The sequence below is a fragment of the Eretmochelys imbricata genome, chromosome 16, assembly GCF_965152235.1.
Source record: "Eretmochelys imbricata isolate rEreImb1 chromosome 16, rEreImb1.hap1, whole genome shotgun sequence".
In the NCBI taxonomy this organism is placed as follows: domain Eukaryota; kingdom Metazoa; phylum Chordata; order Testudines; family Cheloniidae; genus Eretmochelys; species Eretmochelys imbricata.
The window spans coordinates 17,965,756-17,985,656 of NC_135587.1; the positions used below are offsets into that span (position 1 = coordinate 17,965,756).

Here is a 19,901-nt window from a genome sequence, read left to right on the forward strand (position 1 = left end):
CTTGATAAGGGGTCATTAAGGCAATAAATCTGGAACCCCACCGGGCCATTTTTCCTGTCACTTGGAGAACAGAACAGCTTGTTCATGTTAATACAATGCTTTGAAAATATACAGCATTATGTAAGAGCTAAGTATGTTTTTTAAACCTCTTAAAAAAAAAAAAGCAGCATTTCAGTTTCGCATTAAGGCCTGATTCTATATACATGGCTCCTAATGAAATGTACCCACAAGGATGAAACATACCCACAGAATTTAATTTTTAGTATTTACAGAATAAAAAAGGTGGCTCCCAAAATGTGATACGCTTTCCCCTTCATAGGTATCTTATAAATTGATGTGATTACTTAACCCCACTGGGAAAATAAAATTTGTTATTAAAAACAAAAACAAAACAGAAACCAAGTTAGCAGTCTAGTGCTCATGAGCCACTGGTTTAGTCAGCTGGGCAGGATGGAGAGTAGTGGGAAGGGAAAGAAGATATTTGTCAGCTTCCCAAGAATTCTTGTAAACAAGAAGGAGTCAAATAAATTTTAAATGATTAACACGTAGCACTTTGCCTCTTCAAAGCTCTTTATGAACACAGGGCTTCATCCTATGAAGTGCTGAGCACCCTCAGTTCCTACTGACATCAGTCAAGATTTAGGGCACTCAGCAGATTGGGCCCACTGATATCAATGGGAGTTGTGGACACACATCACCTTGTAACATGCGTCCTATCCTGCACCCCTTATTTATGCGAATAATTCCATTAATTTGAATAGAACTTCTCATCTAAGTAAGGGCCATTAATAGATACTACCAAAATACAAGTAATAATTTTAAATAAGGGTTGAGGATCAGGACCTGAGGTCATGATCATACTTTCACTTAAGCCAATGGCAAAACTTTCATTTATGTTAATCAGAGCAGGCCCATTAACTAATTAATGCTCACATCTATCTGCATTGGAAAATACCCTCACTAGTATCTATTTCCTCCGATCTGGGTTCCAAGATGGGATCTTCATTTTAACAGGATGGGTCTTTGGGATTTTTATTTCTTTGCCGAGTGATTCTCACCATGGCCCATTTCTGATCTGAATATTTGGTAACAGTATTTGTCAATTTTAGCTGGTCTGTGTTGAGCAGAAATACAGCCAATAGATTCCAGGATATTAAATTAAAAGAAAAGGGGACACTAATTTCTCATCACTGTGACAATTCAAACACATAAGGAAAAAAATAACACCAAAACTCAGACAAACAGAGGGACAACATATAGCCCACGTATGTTGATGTACAGCTCACTAGTCTACAACCTCTCCTTTTCTATTGAAACATTAGCATTTAAAAAGGAAAATATCTATATTTTAAAATGTTATTTTGTTCTTCTGACCACCAATTTTCTACTAGTGGAAAAAAAAGGCTCCTACCTATTTTCCATAAAGAAATCTTTGTAGCAGTCCCAGTGGAAAAGTCAAAAGTTTGACTTGAAAAACGGAGCCACTTCAAAAGCATTGTCAAGCAGAGGTGAAGGGTTCTTAAAAATGTATAAATTTAAGTGTGGTGTGTTAATAAATATCTCTATAACTTTATACCGTCTATTTGTGATATAGATGTGGCGTACAGAAGGTCCGGATGAATGTACAGCCTGGGTATAAATAGAACTTTCATAAAATAGAAAATCAATCTGTTTGGACTGTATGTGTATGTGCGTGCATATGTGAAAAATGAAAGAAAAGTGGAGAGTTTTTTTCAATAATAAAAAGGGAGTTGCACTGCAGGGCCTCTAAACCTTGTGAAAAATTAAACTCGACGGATTCAAACTGTCCTATTTCCACTTCAAAAGAGAAGAGGCACTGAGCTCTTCCCAACTTATCTTCAAACGCCCAGCACCCTAGAAAGTTTCTTTAAAAAAAATAAAGTCTCTAGTTCCCCCAAGCACTGTACCCGTTACTGTAGCTGCTGTCTCTCCCTCTTCTAATTATACCCATGTGAGTCTATTAATCAACTTGTAAATTATTTAGAGAGCCATGCGCTGTCTTCAGCTAGTACAAACACACTGCATGCAAAGACTTGCTGAAAACCAATGGAGCTCCCAAAGGGTCTCTCTCCAATGTTCAGACAGCTTGCAGCTCGCCAGTACAACGCTGTTAAAAACAAGAAATAACACTGAGCTTACCTCCTTAGATATCAAGATTTACTTCTCCTTTCAACTCTCAAGCTCTTTCCAAGTTTTTAACAAAAGAGAAAGCTGTTCTATTGTTAAATCTTTAGCTCACACTTAGTGATGAGAATATTAATTTACTGTCAAAAGGAATGAAGTGCTTCAGGGAGGCTGTGATCACCATTGCCAGGGGACCCCAACTTTCACAGACTGCACCAAAAGCACCCCTTTAAAATCATGCCGATTTTAAAAAAAAGCTACATTTGTATAGCAATACTTTGTATTAGTAATTTCAGAAATTAGGGAATCCCATATTTTATACCCCCACATGTAGAATGCTACTGGGGACTGCTTCAGATATTACCTTTTCTATTTATAAAATAGTAAGGGGAAAAAAAAAGCAACACAGATTGTTTGTGTTTGACTCTAAAAGGCTGCAAATAGTAGGATGTTTTCGATCTTCCACGAATCAGCTATCTTTACTATCTCAATCTTCCCTTTTGGTGGAAAAGCCATTATCCAAACAAACAGTGCTTTTCCCAGCTGAAAAGAAGCATCTAGTTTTTTACATTTTGGAGCTTGCTTTGGATGGTTCTGTTTAATTTTTTCTGGGCTCGGCTTATTGCAGTATTCCAAACAGGTATATGAATTAGCAGTGATTCTTCCATCCCATCTCTCTGATAAACACATGCAAATGTCTGAAAGGTAAAGAATGACACATGAATTCCTTCTCATGTGAAGATTAACCTTGGTGTTCTCGTGATAACCTCACATCCCAAGAAGTTATTGCTTTTATTTTTGTTAATAAAACCACACTCCTCACATACCGAACAGGAAGGATTTCAACTGAAAAATCTGATACACTTTTTTGAAGTTTTAATGTCCTCCCAAGGTATCATATTCTGACAGGCATCTGAAAAATGGTGAACATATATGCTGCAAAAGCAGCATCACTGTGCACCTGTACTCTGGCAGAGATCTGCTCCATGTGCAATCTAGCCCTACTATTACTAATAATAATCTAGGGAGTAGGTGGTAGCTGTTCATAAAGGTCAAGAGTGTACATGAATGGTCCCTATGCATGTAGATTCCTTGACTATGTCCCAAAAGGATGTAGGAGAGAGGTGGTCTGCAAAACAGCCTCTCCATAATATTTTGGAGGGAATCAAATAGATTGGATTAATGTGGGCCTTGTGTTGTTGTTGACTATGGGCTTTCTGGCATGAGCCAATGCACGGAGCAAGCAAAAAACGTGCAAAGAGTGAGAATGGTCAGCATTACCATACCACTAACATACAGTAACACTGTTAACTAAAAGCGGGAATGGAGAATTAGACTCACTGGATTTAGCTCCAGAAAACTGGGATCAAACTCTAATACTGTCACTTTTCACATACAGTCAAGAGTAAATTTAGCAATAATTCATGTTTAACACTTGGTGAAAACACAGGATCAAAGAACCCCTAAGGAATAGTCAGTGCATTTCAGACTGGTTATCCAAAGGATGACTCTATGGACATGACAGACAGAAAGAATTTGGATGCTGAACTTTTGAGTGAAAATACATTTTTAAATTATCCAATGGGCACAAAGTGTAGGATAAGTGTCCTGGGAAATTAAAAATTCATGGACTCAAGGACATTTATGCTGCCTTCATTAAGCCAAATCAATCACCATGAACAACATGGATGAGGCTGATAAAGCAAGGAGTTAGGAACTTCAGGAGAGTGTGACTGTAAGCAAATGCATAGAATAGAAATGTACAGAGTTTGTTAGTGGCTTGAATAATAGAATTGTTTGAATATAAGATTGGGGTCCTCTTGTAGTACATGTAATCTATGTAAAGGACAATCACAGGGAAAACATCCCCCGGCAATACCAAGAATAATTGTGATTGTTTTTAAATCTTTAAACGCTAACAGAGTAGCTGTGCTTATCTACCAGAACTTAAGAACTGGTATGAACCCAGATAAACGCCACTATATTGCTGGAAAGGAGAGTATCAAGATCCTTCTGGTAGCACATAACTATATGATTTAGGGCTCAAATTTACCACGTAATGCATAGAGTGTCTCACCCCCACTCTGACCCCTTTACATCAGTAAAAAGGCTGGAGCAACGCATAGGGGCTCAAAAAGGCCAGTGAGAGAATTCCTCTGGCACAGGAAGTGAAGAAGACAGCCACAGGCTGTCATCTGAGGACCCTTTCGCAAGGTCTGACATAAAGGGGTTTGCCAGGGTGGGTCTGGAGGTGGGTGTTGGGGATGAAGCTACAGCACCTACAACTGTGAAGATTCTGTGCAGTGTTGCTGTCCATAGGCAGCCAGGGACAGGTTGCCGTAACATAAACAGCCCCACAGCGCTGTCTAGGGCATGTCTACCCTGCCCCTCAGTTCAGACTGTGAATAGCAGTGTGCACTAAAGTGCTGCACAGTAACTCCCCAGTGTGGATGCTATGGGCACACTTCAAGTTCCAGAGTTTGCACTATGCCCAGCTTTGCCACTGGACTGCAGAGTGACCTTAGGCAATTCACATCATCTCCCTACATCTCCGGTTCCCCATCTGCAAAATACAGATAATGCTACTTACGGCCTTTGTAAAGTTCAGACTATGAAACAGTTTCCCAAGGGAAGTGGTGGAAGCTCTATTGGACAAAGTACTCAAGGATTGTACTATAGTAGAACAATCTTGAATAGGCAGGAGGAGAAATGATGCCTTAACAGGGCTATTCCACTTCTAGACTCTGTGATAAAACTATTACATTTAGATCTTAGTACTACTGCTTGTTACTGGCTTCCTTAAGCATTTTCATTATGTTTTTATGCTCTGTGGCTGGGCTAGTTGTTAATTTATTGGCATATGCCAAACTGTCATACATTGCTGCAGCGTTTATGTGTTGGGGTCAGATTTTTAAAAGCTGACCTCCAGTTTCATGCCCATAATTTGAAAGAACAATATTGTGGGTACAGTTAATGTCAGACATTGAAATGTCTCATTTATGGGCACAATGTGGTACTTCAGTATCTAACTGACATTAACTGTGCAATTACTTATGCCCACAAAAAGAGTGGCCGGGTTCAGGCCAGTCTTAAAACTTGGCTTTATATGAGAGTTTCAGAGAAGTCACATGATGTTAAGACTATTATGATTCTGAGAGATAATAACTTGGGGGTTAGGTTTCACAGGGGCTATGTTTGGTTCCCCCGTAGTGGCTGATGTCATTTATGAGTCATTGCTTGGAAGGAGGAATAGGGCCCTTTTGTCTATACCCTGTGGGGTTTGTTGGCTCAGAGGGCTAGGGATGCCATGAAAAGGTCAGTCAAATATTAATTGCCTTTCACATTTTAAATATTGCCAGTTGCTGGCTAATTAAGTAATCAGTTGACATGTGACCCCGAGACCAAATTCGGTCAAGTATTATCTATGTTTCTCTCCTGTTTTAACCTGCTTGCATTTTTGCACCATTCTAAATGGAATTCTTTGCCATCTTCCCTCCTCAGTATGCTATGCTCTTTCATTTTCTCAAGGCCTTTGTGAGGGCACTAATGAATTCTTGTTAGTGTTTACTAATGTATATTCATTCTTTGTTATCCCTTGGAGAGGAGGATTAGTGAAATCACAGAACTTATTATTCCTGATACTGCTATATAATATTTATTGCTATTCAGTCCTTAATTCTGTAGTATGCCCCACCAACAAACAAAAACAAACAAACAGTGTATATATAAGCAAAAACTATGGGAAAAATTTTTAGCACAATGCACAGGAATAGTCATGGCTCACATAAGAATTGGACAGCTGCATTATTGCATGTTACAATAAAAATACATTCACATAAATTTGAAATAATTCCTAATTTTCTGGGGAAGTTATAATTCCAATTTCATTTTGCTGAAGTGAAAGCAGCTCACTTGGACTAAGGAAGGATGTATTTTTTGGACTGGCTGGGATATTAATAGCCTTCCAATTATTTTAACATATTGGAAATGCTCCCAACATCTTTGTTAAAGAAACCTTAATCATTAAGGAGAAGTTTGTAAAATACACTGGAAGCATTCATGGTAAAGCTCTTAAAGGACTTTCCTATAAGGATATAATTCACCCAGGCTCCCAACACAGTTATAATTCGCAAAAAGAAAAGGAGTACTTGTGGCACCTTAGAGACTGTTAGACTAACATGGCTGCTACTCTGAAAACAGCTATAATTGAAATTTAGAGAGGCATGTCTTTACAATAGTTGTTCTTCAGTCTAGTGGGCTGAGGAGAAAGTGAAAATGGAATATGCATAAGAGTGTCTAAAAGTATTATAAACTGTGAAAGATACATGGACCCTGATCCTGCAACCACTTAGGCATGCAAGTAACTTCACACATGAGGAGTCCCATACATAAATGTTTTTTCTGTGATTTTTTTTTTACTAATAACCCACATAGGTCTCCTACCCTTGAATTATATGACCACCAAGTTTAGCACTGAAAATACCTTAACGCTCGATCTATATAGAACCTTCTCTTAAAAATGTCAGCTCCAAGCCAAAGGGGCGGTGACGCGGTGGTGGTAGGAGGCGTGTGAAAGTTATTGTAATCCACTTGGTCAGTGTCCTTTGTGTGTCCCCCTCACTGCTGGATCGACGGAGGAGATGCGTCTGTTGCAGACCCCAATAATACAACCTACCCTCTTTGGCTCAAGTTGTAAAAGCTTATACTTCCATGTTCTGGAGGTCCCTGGTTCAATCCCTGATGTCAGCCAAGATGGTGACTGTCACACTGTATTACATATCTTGAACCAGATGGAGTTATTGCACCAGTGGAGCTGAAGTTAAGTGTTAAAAATTATTATCATGTGGTTTGACAAACTGACAGAGGATAGGATACTGCAGGCTGCCGGAGGCCTTTTTGAAATGCTTCAAAAAGTACTCTGTCTCCTGACATGGTATCTGGGGAACATCAGTTAATTTTATAGGCTCACGTTTCGGATCTATGTAATTCAATCTCAGAATTAAGCTATTGTATGAAAGAGGGGACTTGCTGGGCTTTCCAATTCACCAAATGGCTTTCCTTTCCGAAAAAAAAAGACAATGCAGATTTCCCTGCACTCAGAGGGGGTTTGCTCAAAACTCCATTAATACTAAAGCTTAACTGAGATTTCTCTATCTTCAGCAAGACTATTTCCCTGTAATACTTGTTCCTCTGGTAACTATTTGGCATGGTGCCAGAAAAAGGACTGGAGGTTCCTATAGTGTCTAGGCTCTTGTACTTGCCAAAATACAAGCATTCCTTCACCACATTGATATACAGCCTACCCTTTGGAATTGTGGGGTCTTTTTCATATCTATAAGAATAAATGGTAAAGACTGTAAGCTTCTCAGGGCAGCAGCCTAGTCGTATTCGGCTGTTAATTGACTTGCACCGTTATGGCCACATATATAGTGTGCAAGGTAATTAACGTCCGAATAAGATTAGGCTGCTAACCTGAGAAGCTTACAATCTTTACCATTTTTCTCAATATAATCACTCGTCAGCCTCCCAAAGGCAAAACTGTTAAATTCTTATGGTGCCCCCTCACCAAAAAATCCTATGGGACAAATCTTGCAGTAGCATTTCTCCTAAGTTAAAATACTTGCGTCAAACCAGACAGACAATCTCCATCAGAGCATGCTTCAAATGAAAATCAAAAGGTTGTTGTGTTTTACAAACTACCAGTGATAAAAAAACAACACCAGATTCCTAATTTTAATTCAGGGACAACAATTAGAATTCAAATATGGGATCTGGAAGTAAAGAGTCTGGGCTTCACTCACATAGGTATTCAGTCTCAGTTACCCTGAAGAGATTTACCAACTGAAAATTCTGATCTCAGTTAACTCCAGTGTAAATCTGGAATAACTAAACTGCATCAATGAAGTAACTTCATATTTACACCAGTGGCTGTATGAATTTCTCCCACAGATTATTTTCTCCCATGAACTAGTAACTACAATGCAGTAAGACAACAACATGCCCTACCTGGCCATCCGCTGTCAAAATAAGGCTTAATGAGTTCTCCAAGTTTTGTCTTGTCTGCAACAGCTTCCTTTAGCAGTTGCCCGCAGCAAACTGAGAGGAAGGAGGAACAAAAAGACACAAGGTTAAATTTTAAAAAGGAAGCAAGCAAGAAAGAGAAAAAACCCAAGAAGCTGCATATTGGAAAAAGGTCACTGAATAAAATAAAAGTTGTGGGATTTTTTGGATTTTGGGGTTGGGTTTTTTTGGCCAGGCAAACCAAAAAGCAAAGAGATTGAGCAAGGGAGAATACTGAATAAAAAAGAATACTTTTGACAAGGAACATATTAAAAACGGACGCAGAGAGAAAGATACTAATCAAATACGTTACTAAAATAATAACTCAAGGGATAGCTGGTGGGGTTTTCACTTTTTATAAACTTATAATTACTGAATAAAGTTACACTTGCTGAACAGCATCTGAACAGCTCTGCTGGAGGTACTGGATAATATGCAGTTCAAGAAAGTGGCCCCTTGGATCATTTAACAATCATGTAAGAATTATGTTCATGAAACTGTATTAATGCAATATGATGGTTCAAAGTTCAAATAAGCAGAACATCATGAAATTTAGAATTAAGATACCAAATCAGGCTACTGCATATTAAATAACAATATTTGTACCTATATGGCACATTTCATCCCAGCAAATTAATTAAGCCTCATTACCCCTAAGCGAGTTAGATAAGTATTATCCTCATTTTACAGAGGGGTAAGCTAAGGCATGGAGACGTTCTGACTTGTATAAGGTCACACAAACTCCTGACTCCCAATCATCTGTGCTAAATACTAGATAACAATCCCTTTGTATGCACTATGGCAGGGGTAGATAACCTATGGCACGCATGCCAAAGGCGGCACATGAACTGATTTTCAGTGGCACTCACACTGCCCGGGTCCTGGCCAGCTCCGCTGCTGGGCGGGGTACCGGCTGTCGGCCCCATGTCACTTGGGGTTCCGTCCACTGGCTCTGCTCAGCCAGCTGCTGGCCCCAGGTCCTGGCCACCAGTCCTGGGGGCTCCGCAGCTGGCCTGGGGTACTGGCCGCCAGCCCCTGCCAGCCAGGGTTCCATCCACCAGCCCTGCTCAGCCTGCTGCTGGCCCCAGGTCCCAACTCGGGGGGCTCCGCTGTTGGCCTGGGGTCCCAGCTGCTGGGCCGGGGCTCTGCAGCCATCCCCAGCTGTGGCCCTAGCCTGGGGCAGTGAGGGATTCAGACAGGGGAAAGAGAGAGCACAGCTTAGCACCCCCACCTTAAAAATTGTTCCAGTGCCACTGTGCTGGGATATTTTTAAGTCCTGATTTTCTGCTTACATCACTATCACACCATGTGGAACCGCACACTGCATTTGACGTTGAGATTAGAATCTACATGCAAGAACTGGAATCAGAATTTTCTGACAGATTTCAAGATTTCCAGCAATTTGACCCAATGCTTTCTTTTCTGACTAAACCTGAAAAGTTCAACGAAAGTGATTTTATTTCAGTGGATGGATGCTGAAGATTTCGAAATGCAGCTCATTCAGTTAAAATGCTAAGAATTGTAGGCATCAAAGATTGGAGATCTGCAGAGTGCACTTGAAGCTACCGAGAGAGATCATGAGGCTTCTATTCTGACCTGCTGGATGTCCCTGCCAGTAAAATTTAACTGTTTGAAGAAAATTGTGTTTGCAATGCTTTCAGCATTTGGATCCACAAACCTGTGTTGAACAGGTATTTTCACACATGAAATCTGTTCTCTGTCCCTCTCGGAGCCGGTTAACAACTGATCACTCAGAAGCCTGTGTGCAGCTTAAAGTATCCAAGTACATGCCAGATATTGGAAAACTCAGCAAGGAAAAGCAAGGGCAAGGATCACACTAAACTGATAAGATCTGCATTTTAATTTAATTTTAAATGAAGCTTCTTAAACCTTTTAAAAACCTTATTTACTTTACATACAACAATAGTTTAGTTATATATTATAGACTTATAGAAAGAGACTTTCTAAAAATGTTAAAATGTATTACTGGCACGTGAAACCTTAAATTTGAGTCAATAAATGAAGACTCAGCACACCGCTTCTGAAAGGCTGCCGACCCCTGCACTATGGCGTGGTCTTTCAGTACATGATGATGGGCCTGTTTTATGGAAAATAAAATGCAAATTGTATATCTAGATGAAATATTAAAATATGAAATCAAACTTTAGTCTATTCTTATAAAGTTCAGAAAAGTGTATAGAAATATACAAAATATGAAGAATTTAAAGAGAAAGTGTAACCAACCAATTTTATTTTTGATTAGTCAAATGACAGTCATTACTGCATTAAAGAATAAAGCTTTTGTTAAAATTAATAAAATATTTTAAAAAATAAAGATACAATGTAACATAATGGAATTAACATACTTCAAGGTACAGTAAGGTTTTACTAATTCTATCTACAGATTTAATTTTTTTATTATACAGATTTAAAAATAAGGTTTCTTATCTTTTTTTAACTTTATTAGATAATGTTTGTTAATTATTTGTAGTGTATTTTCAGAAGCATTTAAGTAAAATGATAATTGTTCAAAATAAAAAAATACAGGGGCCAGATCCCCAACTGGCATAATTTCAACATAGCTTCATGACTTCAGTGGAGCTACACCAATTTATACCTGCTAAAGATCTGGACTGAAAATGTTTTCCTTTAATGGCAATGAGCTTAAGGAACGTATGAGCCCACTCTTGCAATCCATACAGCGAACTCACACTGAACTCATTGCAAGTTCTGAGCACGTAGCACTTACAGGATTGGGCCATGACTAGGACTAGTGTAAATGTAGGGCTGGTCAAAAATTTTCTGTCGAAACAGTTTTGACAGAAAAGAGGGTTTTTCAACAATATATATATTTTTTTTTTTTTTGCAAAAGGTGTCTGCCTTCTGCAGAACAGTTTGAGTTTTTGTCAAAAAAATCAAAATCTAAAAATTATTTGTTTTCTGTCTAAAATTTTGGTTTGTTTTTTGACAAAAAGCCAAATTTTCCACAGCAATGTAGACAAATGTCTTCTTTTGTTTTCATCAACATTTTTAATGACATTTTCTGATCTGTAATAACACAGGTAAGATCATTCAGTTCTTATTCACAAGAGTAATCTCACAGGATTGCTTTGCTGAGGGCCTGATCCAGCTCTCATTGAATTCTTTCAGTTGACTTCAGCAAGAGTTCAATTAAGTCCACAGGACTCGTCACATCAATATAGGAGGCAGGATCAGGCCTACTGCTGTCTTTTTTCCCTAAAACTTATTATTTCTGGTTATTATTGTAGGGTTTTGGGTATTTAAAGCACACTAATGAAATCTGCTTAAATATTACTTGAAGGAGAAGAGCTGATCAGCTATGCAATTTTACATCACAATTCCAAAATATCTGCAGTTTTTCCAGTATTACATAATATTACACCATTATTACACATAATAAGACACTAAGAGTCTTCTTCCCATTTCAAAACCACTTTTCTTTTAAAAGCCTCCCAATACTGAGTAGACATCTGAAAGTGCAAAGTCATTATGCAAGACCCACTGATACGATGGAGAATTCAGAGCACTACAGACTATTCACAGGAGTACCTCTGGTGTATAACACATGAAAAACTACTGATCTAAAGGGTATAAAAAATGATGACTAAAAAAAATGTTGGAGCTAGTTTGGCACAGGATATATGTTTTTATTGGTTAATATTTTTTTATTGCAAGATTTTCCAGCCCCCCCGCAAAAAGTTTGACATCCACAGTGATGGACTAACAGGGAAATTTTACGAGCGAGTAAGAAAGAAAGACAGCAAAAGATAAATGATCAAAAGGAGAGAAAGAGGGAATGGAGCAAAGTGCATATTTACTGAGAACTTACTGTTGACAATGCTGTATTTCTGAGCTATTAGTGCTGCCTGCAGGCTCTTCCCACTGCCTGGGGGTCCACAAAAGAGAATCCGTGGTGTAAAGGGGGCAGCTGATCGGCACCAGGTTTGGACATAGGTCAGAGCTAGAAAGATAACAGAAGGATAAGAAAGTTAGAAGCCTATAAAAAGAGTTAAAATCCATTTACTTTTGCTTTCTTAACAGAAACAATAATTGATGAATTTCTTTATTTATAACTATGACATTATCATCATTTATTTGTATTACATGAATTGAGATCAGGGCTCCAACATACCTGACATATTCTATCTGTAACTTACCATACTATGGTGACAGGCATTTTAGGAATCCTAGTATAGCTAAATTATACTTAGCACTCATATTGTGCCTTTCATCAGTGGATCTCAAAGCACTTTAAAGGAGAGATTCAATTACTAACTGCACTTTTACCATGCAATTTTTAACAGAAACCAGCTTTGCTTTTTAGCTACACTTACCATGCAAGCTGCAGGAGGATATCATTACATTTAATAGTTACGGTAGTTTCTAAACAAATAGATATGGTAATTATGAAAGAGGCAGGATATCAATTTGTCATTGCACTTCCCCAGCTTCATATGTGACTAATGCCCCCCTATTTAGTATGTTTTAAATTTTTGTGGGACTAGTAAGTCATGACACAATATAGCATTGATGCCATATAATTACATGTGATTTTATTCTTGTGCACATAATTTTTGCATGAAGGGTAAAGACAACTTGATGTTCTCAGCCCAGCTCCACTCTCCCTGTTGGACACGGCTTAATTTTTGCTGATCTTGCTTTGTATTGGGTAGGAAACTATTAATTTTATATCAGTCTAGGGGCCCATCTCCTGGGAACTCTGAAAAGACCATAGACCTTGTAAAGAATAATTCAAATTGTTGCATTACAGTGCTCCCAACTTTGCTGCAGTCCTAGAAGAAAAGTTGATAAGATAGGTCTGAAAGAAGGTACAGTAAGGTTTAGCTTGATAATGAAGATATTTTATCATCAGAATATTTGGAACACAGTCTGCCAATGTGTTGAGACCCTCAACTCCCATACTCCTTTCAGGATCAGGCCCTTGATGAACAAGACGAAGTAGATATACAATGTTGTTGTAGCCGTGTTGGTCCCAGGATATAAGAGAGGTAAGATATTACCTGTCCTACCTTGTCTCTCTAAAGAGAAATAGAAACATTTAAGCAAGACTCTAAATTTCCCATGTTACACAATACTGTATGGACTATGGAAGACACAACTGAATGTCTGAATGACTATTTCAGTCCAGACAACCTTAAATTCAAATAGATTCTATGACTCTCTGTGATACACACTATAATAGTCTAATAAAATGGGTACAAGAATCCAAATCTTAGACACTGATTTTCCCTTTAAGAGTAATCCCATATTTTAAACAAGTTCTCCTTCACTGCATTTGGCACTTTAAGGGATTGGTGCTTTAATCTAGCATTTTACGTGTTTTTGAGACACTAACGTATACTTGTTTAATGATCCCCCTTTGTGTCTGATTTCCAGATCCTTGTACCTCCTACTGTAGAAAAAAGTCAGAATAGCACATTCCAGTTCTGACATTTCTAGCTCCTGAACTGGGAGTAGTTGCTAAGGAGCACTTGAATCATACTGCAAGTGCATGGGATACATTCCTTGCTCCCAAACCATGGTGAATGCTGTACAGCTGAGATCACTGAATATATTGGATGTGAGTCTGATCTCACACCAGAATAAATCAGAAGCAATTCCAATTAAGTCATTGGAGTTGCACTGGTGTCTAATTGGTGTGGGATCAGAACCAGACCCTCAGTTCCTAAAAATGTAATGAAGTTGCAATTTCTTGACTCCCTTTCTCACCCACATCTGTCATTAAACATACAAATTAAACATACAAATCTTGAAAATCATAATCTGTCTATCACATAATTTATCCAAAAACAAATGTCAGCTAACCAAGGAGGGCTCTAGTTATTCTAAGCACTTTCCACAACCAGGGTATCCAAAAGCACAAACATTATTGGCAAACCATCCTGCTTACAAATGATGCTTAATTTGCAGTAAATAACCAAGTTAATTAGGAGTAATGATCCCCCAGACAGTCTCCACATCTAATTATTCCTTTAAAAAATATCTGGCTGCTTGATGCACTGCAGAAGAAGATCTAGAGAGGATTTTTTTTTCATTCCAGTTTTCAATTTATCTCACTACATTATTAATTAATAATAATTAATATTCAGGCACTCAAATTTTTATTTACAATTCAATGCATGAATTATTTATGAATTACGATATGAACTTTTAAATTTAATTAAGTAATTTAGAGGTAATTAATGTGTAAATTCCGAATATAAACTTCCTAGTTGTTTATCTTAAAAGTGCAGCACTTGTCATTAAAAAAAGACCTTTTTGAGATGCAAAATTACAGGGCTATAATAGACCATCAACAGGCTGACAGATACAAAGTACATTATCACTTGGTCTTCCCGACAGTTTCCTCATTTTTTCATGAAGAATCGACATGCAATATCAGAATGCATCAAAGTAAAGTTGAACAAAAGCAAACAAAGCATTACCACATAGCAAACCTTTCAGTGCAGGCAACTTTTATATAATGAAATACAACCTGCCTTGAACGACCACTACTTGTTAATAGACTTGTGCAGATAGTACCTGTACAAGAGACTAGCAGTGGTTCCAGTATGAGTACCAATATTGATACTGCAGGCTTTTATAACTGCAGCTCTAGGCTTCCCCATCACTTAGGAAATGATTCTGTAACCCTTACTCACATTCCATCCCCAATGGGACTACTCTTATGAGGAATTGCTATTCGTTGTGAGTAAGGGTTACAGAACCAAGACGACCTCCCATTCAACCATGCCTGTTCTAACCAGCAAAGAAGCTGTCTGGAACAGCCCAAGCTCAGCAGGTTACAGGGAACACAATCAAATTAGAGGCAAATCAACACTGACTGATACAGGTGAGATCTTAGTCCTATAACTTGGCACACTTGTCTCTAAAGTTCGGGAGGACTTGTGGCACCTTAGAGACTAACAAATTTATTAGAACATAAGCTTTCGTGAGCTACACCGATGAAGTGAGCTTTAGCTCACGAAAGCTTATGATCTATAAATTTGTTAGTCTCCAAGGTGCCACAAGTCCTCCTTTTCTTTTTAGGGATACAGACTAACACGGCTGCTACTCTGAAACCTATCTAAAGTTTGGGAATCACTCTTTCAGATGAAAAAACAACAAGGAGTCCTTGTGGCACCTTAGAGACTAACAAATTTATTATAAAACCCACTGGCTAAAGCCCATGAAAGCTTATGCCCAAATAAATTTGTTAGTCTCCAAGATGCCAAAAGGACTCCTTGTTGTTTTTGCTGATACAGACTAACATGGCTACCTCTCTGAAATCTTTCAGATAAGAATTTGTCAGCTATCAAATTTCCTTCTAATTGTACATAATCGATATTTACCCTGGGAGAATACGTCTGCACAAGGTTGGTCGGCATTGATCAATTTTAATATTTGCTGATAGATCTGGAAAACTCTGGGAAAGTTTCTATGATATTCCAGCAGGTGCTTTGCAGTCTCCTGTTCAGATATGCCTTCTGCCTCCACCAAACGCTGTTGCACCAGAGGGTCACTTGGCCAGTCAAAGGTGGTATGGTACACCTCTAGAAGTTAAACAGTAATTAGGACCCATTACGAAAAAGAATTTGATAGAACTTGTTCAGTTTGCAAAAAGGTTCCTCATCATAATCAAGGTCTAGATTGTACCAAGACCTTAGGTTGGGGCATAAGGAGAGGGGAAGCACAGTGATTCCTTCCTAACTACTACTGCATAGCTCCACAAAGAAGACAGATAGTGGCAGAGAGAACTAGCCAGCCATGTGACAGTGTGGGGTAGGTATGTTTGTGTCCCTTAGTGCCCGCTACCACTACACACTGGGATCTCCAGAACAGATCTATGCCTATCTGGTAACATCAAGCCTTTAATTAAGAATACGAATAATACTTTGCACTTCCCTAGCACCTTCCACCTAATGATCAATAAACACTTTTTAAGCATTAGAATATTGATTCTTACAGCACAGCTGTAAGGTAGGATATTATCCCTGTTTTCCAAATGGGGAGATGGAGGTGCAGAATGGTTGCCCACGGTTACACGAGAAGTCTGTGGCAGAGCTGGGAACCGGACTTAGATTTCCTGGCTCCTACCCTGAACTTTAACCAAGGCCTTTGTAGAAAAGCAAATAAAAGCCATCTCTTTAATTCAGCATGTCCTCCCAGTGCTACTCCTGAAACAACTGACATGGATTCCTGTGGAACATCCAAAGCGTGCCACCTGCAACATTGCCATTTCCTGTTGGCTCTCCCACTTGGCATCACACACAGTGGAGGTTATCCAAAGGTGTTACTGCCTTTTATGAAGAGGCAGACATTCAAGGTCTATCAAAGATGCCATGGTAAACAGTAAAATTCTTATGGTGTAACTACACATTAGGGTGACCTGTGCTGTAATACAGCAGTGCTGCTTGCCACAAAACAGGTCTTTACAAATACTTTCCCCACTAAATTGGTGCAGAAAATGATATAAGTTGAATTTAAAACAACATCTGATTCAGAATTACATTGCCTACTCACATCGTAAAGGGACAGCAGTAAAAATCAACTTTAAAAGCATCAACACTTCAGTGTCTCTTGGGTTGACACAAAAATGTTCTCCTGATGGGATCAGTAACAAAAGCATACTACACCTTTCGTGGATGGATCAATCCTTTTCCCAAGGTTCCTCTCAATAAGCACAGTGTCTGGAGCATACAGCACGACTAAGCATAGAAGAAACAGAATAGAAATGCATTTTCAGTTAGTTACTGATTTCATTTCTTGGAGATGCTTCCAAGTGTGCTCTGCAAGTAAGGATGGATTGATGCAGTTCATGTACATTTAGCCATCTTCCCCATTTGTAGCATTTTTCCTTATTTGCCTGTATTTTACCTATGAACATTTGATTTTGGGGGAAAATTTTGGCCAAAACTATCAGTCAGGTGGCACTTTTAGGAAGAAATATATTGTGATAAATACATAGTTCAATTTAGTACATTCTGTGATGCAATAATCTTGCTTCTTTAATGGTCATTCACTTACTAAATTCAACTAATTTAGGCATGTGCATTCGATCTTGCAAGGTTCTTCTTCATTTATATTCTAATTAAGGGTGCTATTTTGTTCTTGATTATACCGATAAAATTGAGGAAAGAATTTGACCTTCAGTACTGTTAGCTACCTTCAGAAATGACCATTTAAACACATGTACTACATACAAGTACTATCCAATATACATATTTTTCTAAACACTATCACAGTGATTCTGAATTCCTTTACTAACAGCGGAATTGTGTACAAATCAAATCCAAAGTAGCAAATTATCCTGTCTCTGCTGACTACAACTGGGGCTGGTTTATTACTCACACTTGAGCTGTGCAGTTTTTAAATCATATTCACCAGCCCCACCCTCACCCCAATTTTAATTTTTCTCATGTATTTTGGATAGGGCCCTATTTAATAATGACTTGGAAATGCAGACAGTCCGAAGGTGGGCAGGGCAGGTGCTAGGGTCTTGTCCTTCAAGGCCCTGCCACTATAGAATTATCTTTGCTTTGACTTACCCAAGATTCCACCTGTGGCATGAAAGGTCAGGCTTAAGGCCTGGGTGTTTCCATTTCATTTTGTGTTTATTCAGTAAATTGTATTTATTATTCTATCATACAGAGGGAATGGCTTGGGGGCTTTTTTAGATCCTTTTTGCTCCCAGGGATCAATTAAAGCAGAATCCTTGAGATTTGGGTCCTGAGGTCAGAGGAGGTTTAGACTCAATGGAGAGGCAGAGAGGCACAGCTGTTTGCAGTCACTTGCCAGAAGAGGCTTGAATTTTCTGGACTAGAGGAAGGTAGTGGGCTCCGAAGTGGTAAGAAGACAAAGGTTCATCTAGGTAAGGTGGGGTAAATAATTCAACAGACTGCCCCAAAGTTTCGGGGGGGGGGGGCCCATTTAGCCATTTTCTCCAGTCCAGTGACTGTTTCTGGTTTGCTCTGATCTCTTGGGCATGTTATACGCATTTAAGAAATACTGGTTTTAACATTTTAAGGTGTTTTTGTTTAGGTCAGTAGTGGCTTTCGCCTCTGGCACACAAAACAATCTTGTATTTCTTACCAACATGTCTCGGAGTGATGCCAGCTAACTGCAGCATCCATGCTTGGTCCCGGTTTTCAGGAAAACCTTCCAAAATCCAACCCTATTGCACAAAAAACATGAAAGAATTATTGATCTAAACAGAGGGAATCTTAACAATTAAATCCTATGACTAAAAATCCCATTTGTTGAACACAGACTATCTGATTCTGATCTCACATCAGTGTAAATCAAGAATAAGTCATGCATTTAGACCAGGGCTTCCCAAATGTTTCCAGAAAATGTACCCATTTCCCAGACTAAAATATCAGTTAACATTTGAATCTCCTTCTACCTCTCTGAAACACAGAGTTATCTCACCTGCTCAGACAAAAACAATTGTAACCTCATTTCATTCTTTCCTAGTGGACAAGTTCAACCTATGAAATATTTTTAGAAGAGATTTAGGATCATAATCTTATACTGACCCTAAAACAAGGGGAGGATTTGGATAATGAACATAGTCAGAGTACTCATCCAAGAAATTGTTTAGTACAATCCATACAAACCTCTTAAATGAATGACTGATGAAGACTCTTCCAACACTGAGCTCGTCTATGGAATATCATAATCACTTCCAGTGAGTGGAGGTAGTTATAAGTTTGATGTTTTGAAAGCTTGATAGTTTCAGTACTGGGCACTTTTGAGATTTTTGAGTGTCAACAAGATTTAATTACATCTACAGATCACTGGAGACCCAATTCTGTAAGGCGTCAAGAGCACTTGATTCTCAGTCCATTCAAATCAATGGGATTTAAGGACATAGCACACACACACACCTCCCCCAGGATTGAGCCCTTGGTAATATTGCTAGTTACATCAAGTTATTACCTCTTGAATATTTATCTGGATAAAGCCTGGATCCTTGGATCTGACTGAGATATGCTCAGCACAGGACATGAGAAGGTGGAGAGGCAACTGGGGGCCAGTTCATACTCTGCATGTGTCAGAGCAGCCTCAGCACTGCTCTAGTTTATGGTGTAAATGCCAGGTGGGGATATTTGGGGTATACCATGTTCTTTCCAAGCGCACTGCCCCGACATAACCCTATATGGGGGTGGGGGTGGATTTTAGATGTTAGAACAGACTAGCTGTAAACCAGTCTGGAATTCCTCTTTGCTGGGGGGAATCTTCAGATGTCATTTTAGGGCAGCTTTACGGCCCCTTTATGCCAGCAGAGTTGTACAATGGGGTCATAGCATGGGCCAAGGTCTGGCTCTAAATGCCTAGTTCTTATTGCCTTGTGGTTCATCTTTTTTCTAGAAAGCTGATCTCTTAACATTTCTATAGGATACATAAAGTTAGGGTGCAGTGAGCTGGGGACTGGCTAAATGCAAATGAATTTATCCAGATTTATTTCTATTTTGCCATATTTTAGATTTTAGATGTGATTAACTTTTTTCCTAATTTTGGATAGTTTAAAAAATATTACATTTATGGAAGATTTTGGTACATGAGAAACTGCAAATAAAGCCATCTTTCAGTTGACTGCACTTCCAATTCCTATTGAAGATTATATACCATCTTCCTCCTCACTCATTGTATGATTCATTAAGTTCACATAG

General features: G+C 38.7%; 1 protein-coding gene across 1 annotated transcript in view; it reads right to left on the reverse strand.

The window, feature by feature from the left end:
- AK8 (adenylate kinase 8) overlaps positions 1-19,901 on the reverse strand; it is a 108,380-nt gene that overhangs the window by 54,202 nt on the left and 34,277 nt on the right. Inside the window, 5 exon segments of the mRNA XM_077836168.1 lie at positions 8,152-8,241; positions 12,056-12,187; positions 15,579-15,779; positions 16,863-16,934; positions 18,319-18,400. Of these exon segments, the coding sequence (XP_077692294.1) occupies positions 8,152-8,241; positions 12,056-12,187; positions 15,579-15,779; positions 16,863-16,934; positions 18,319-18,400 (577 nt within the window).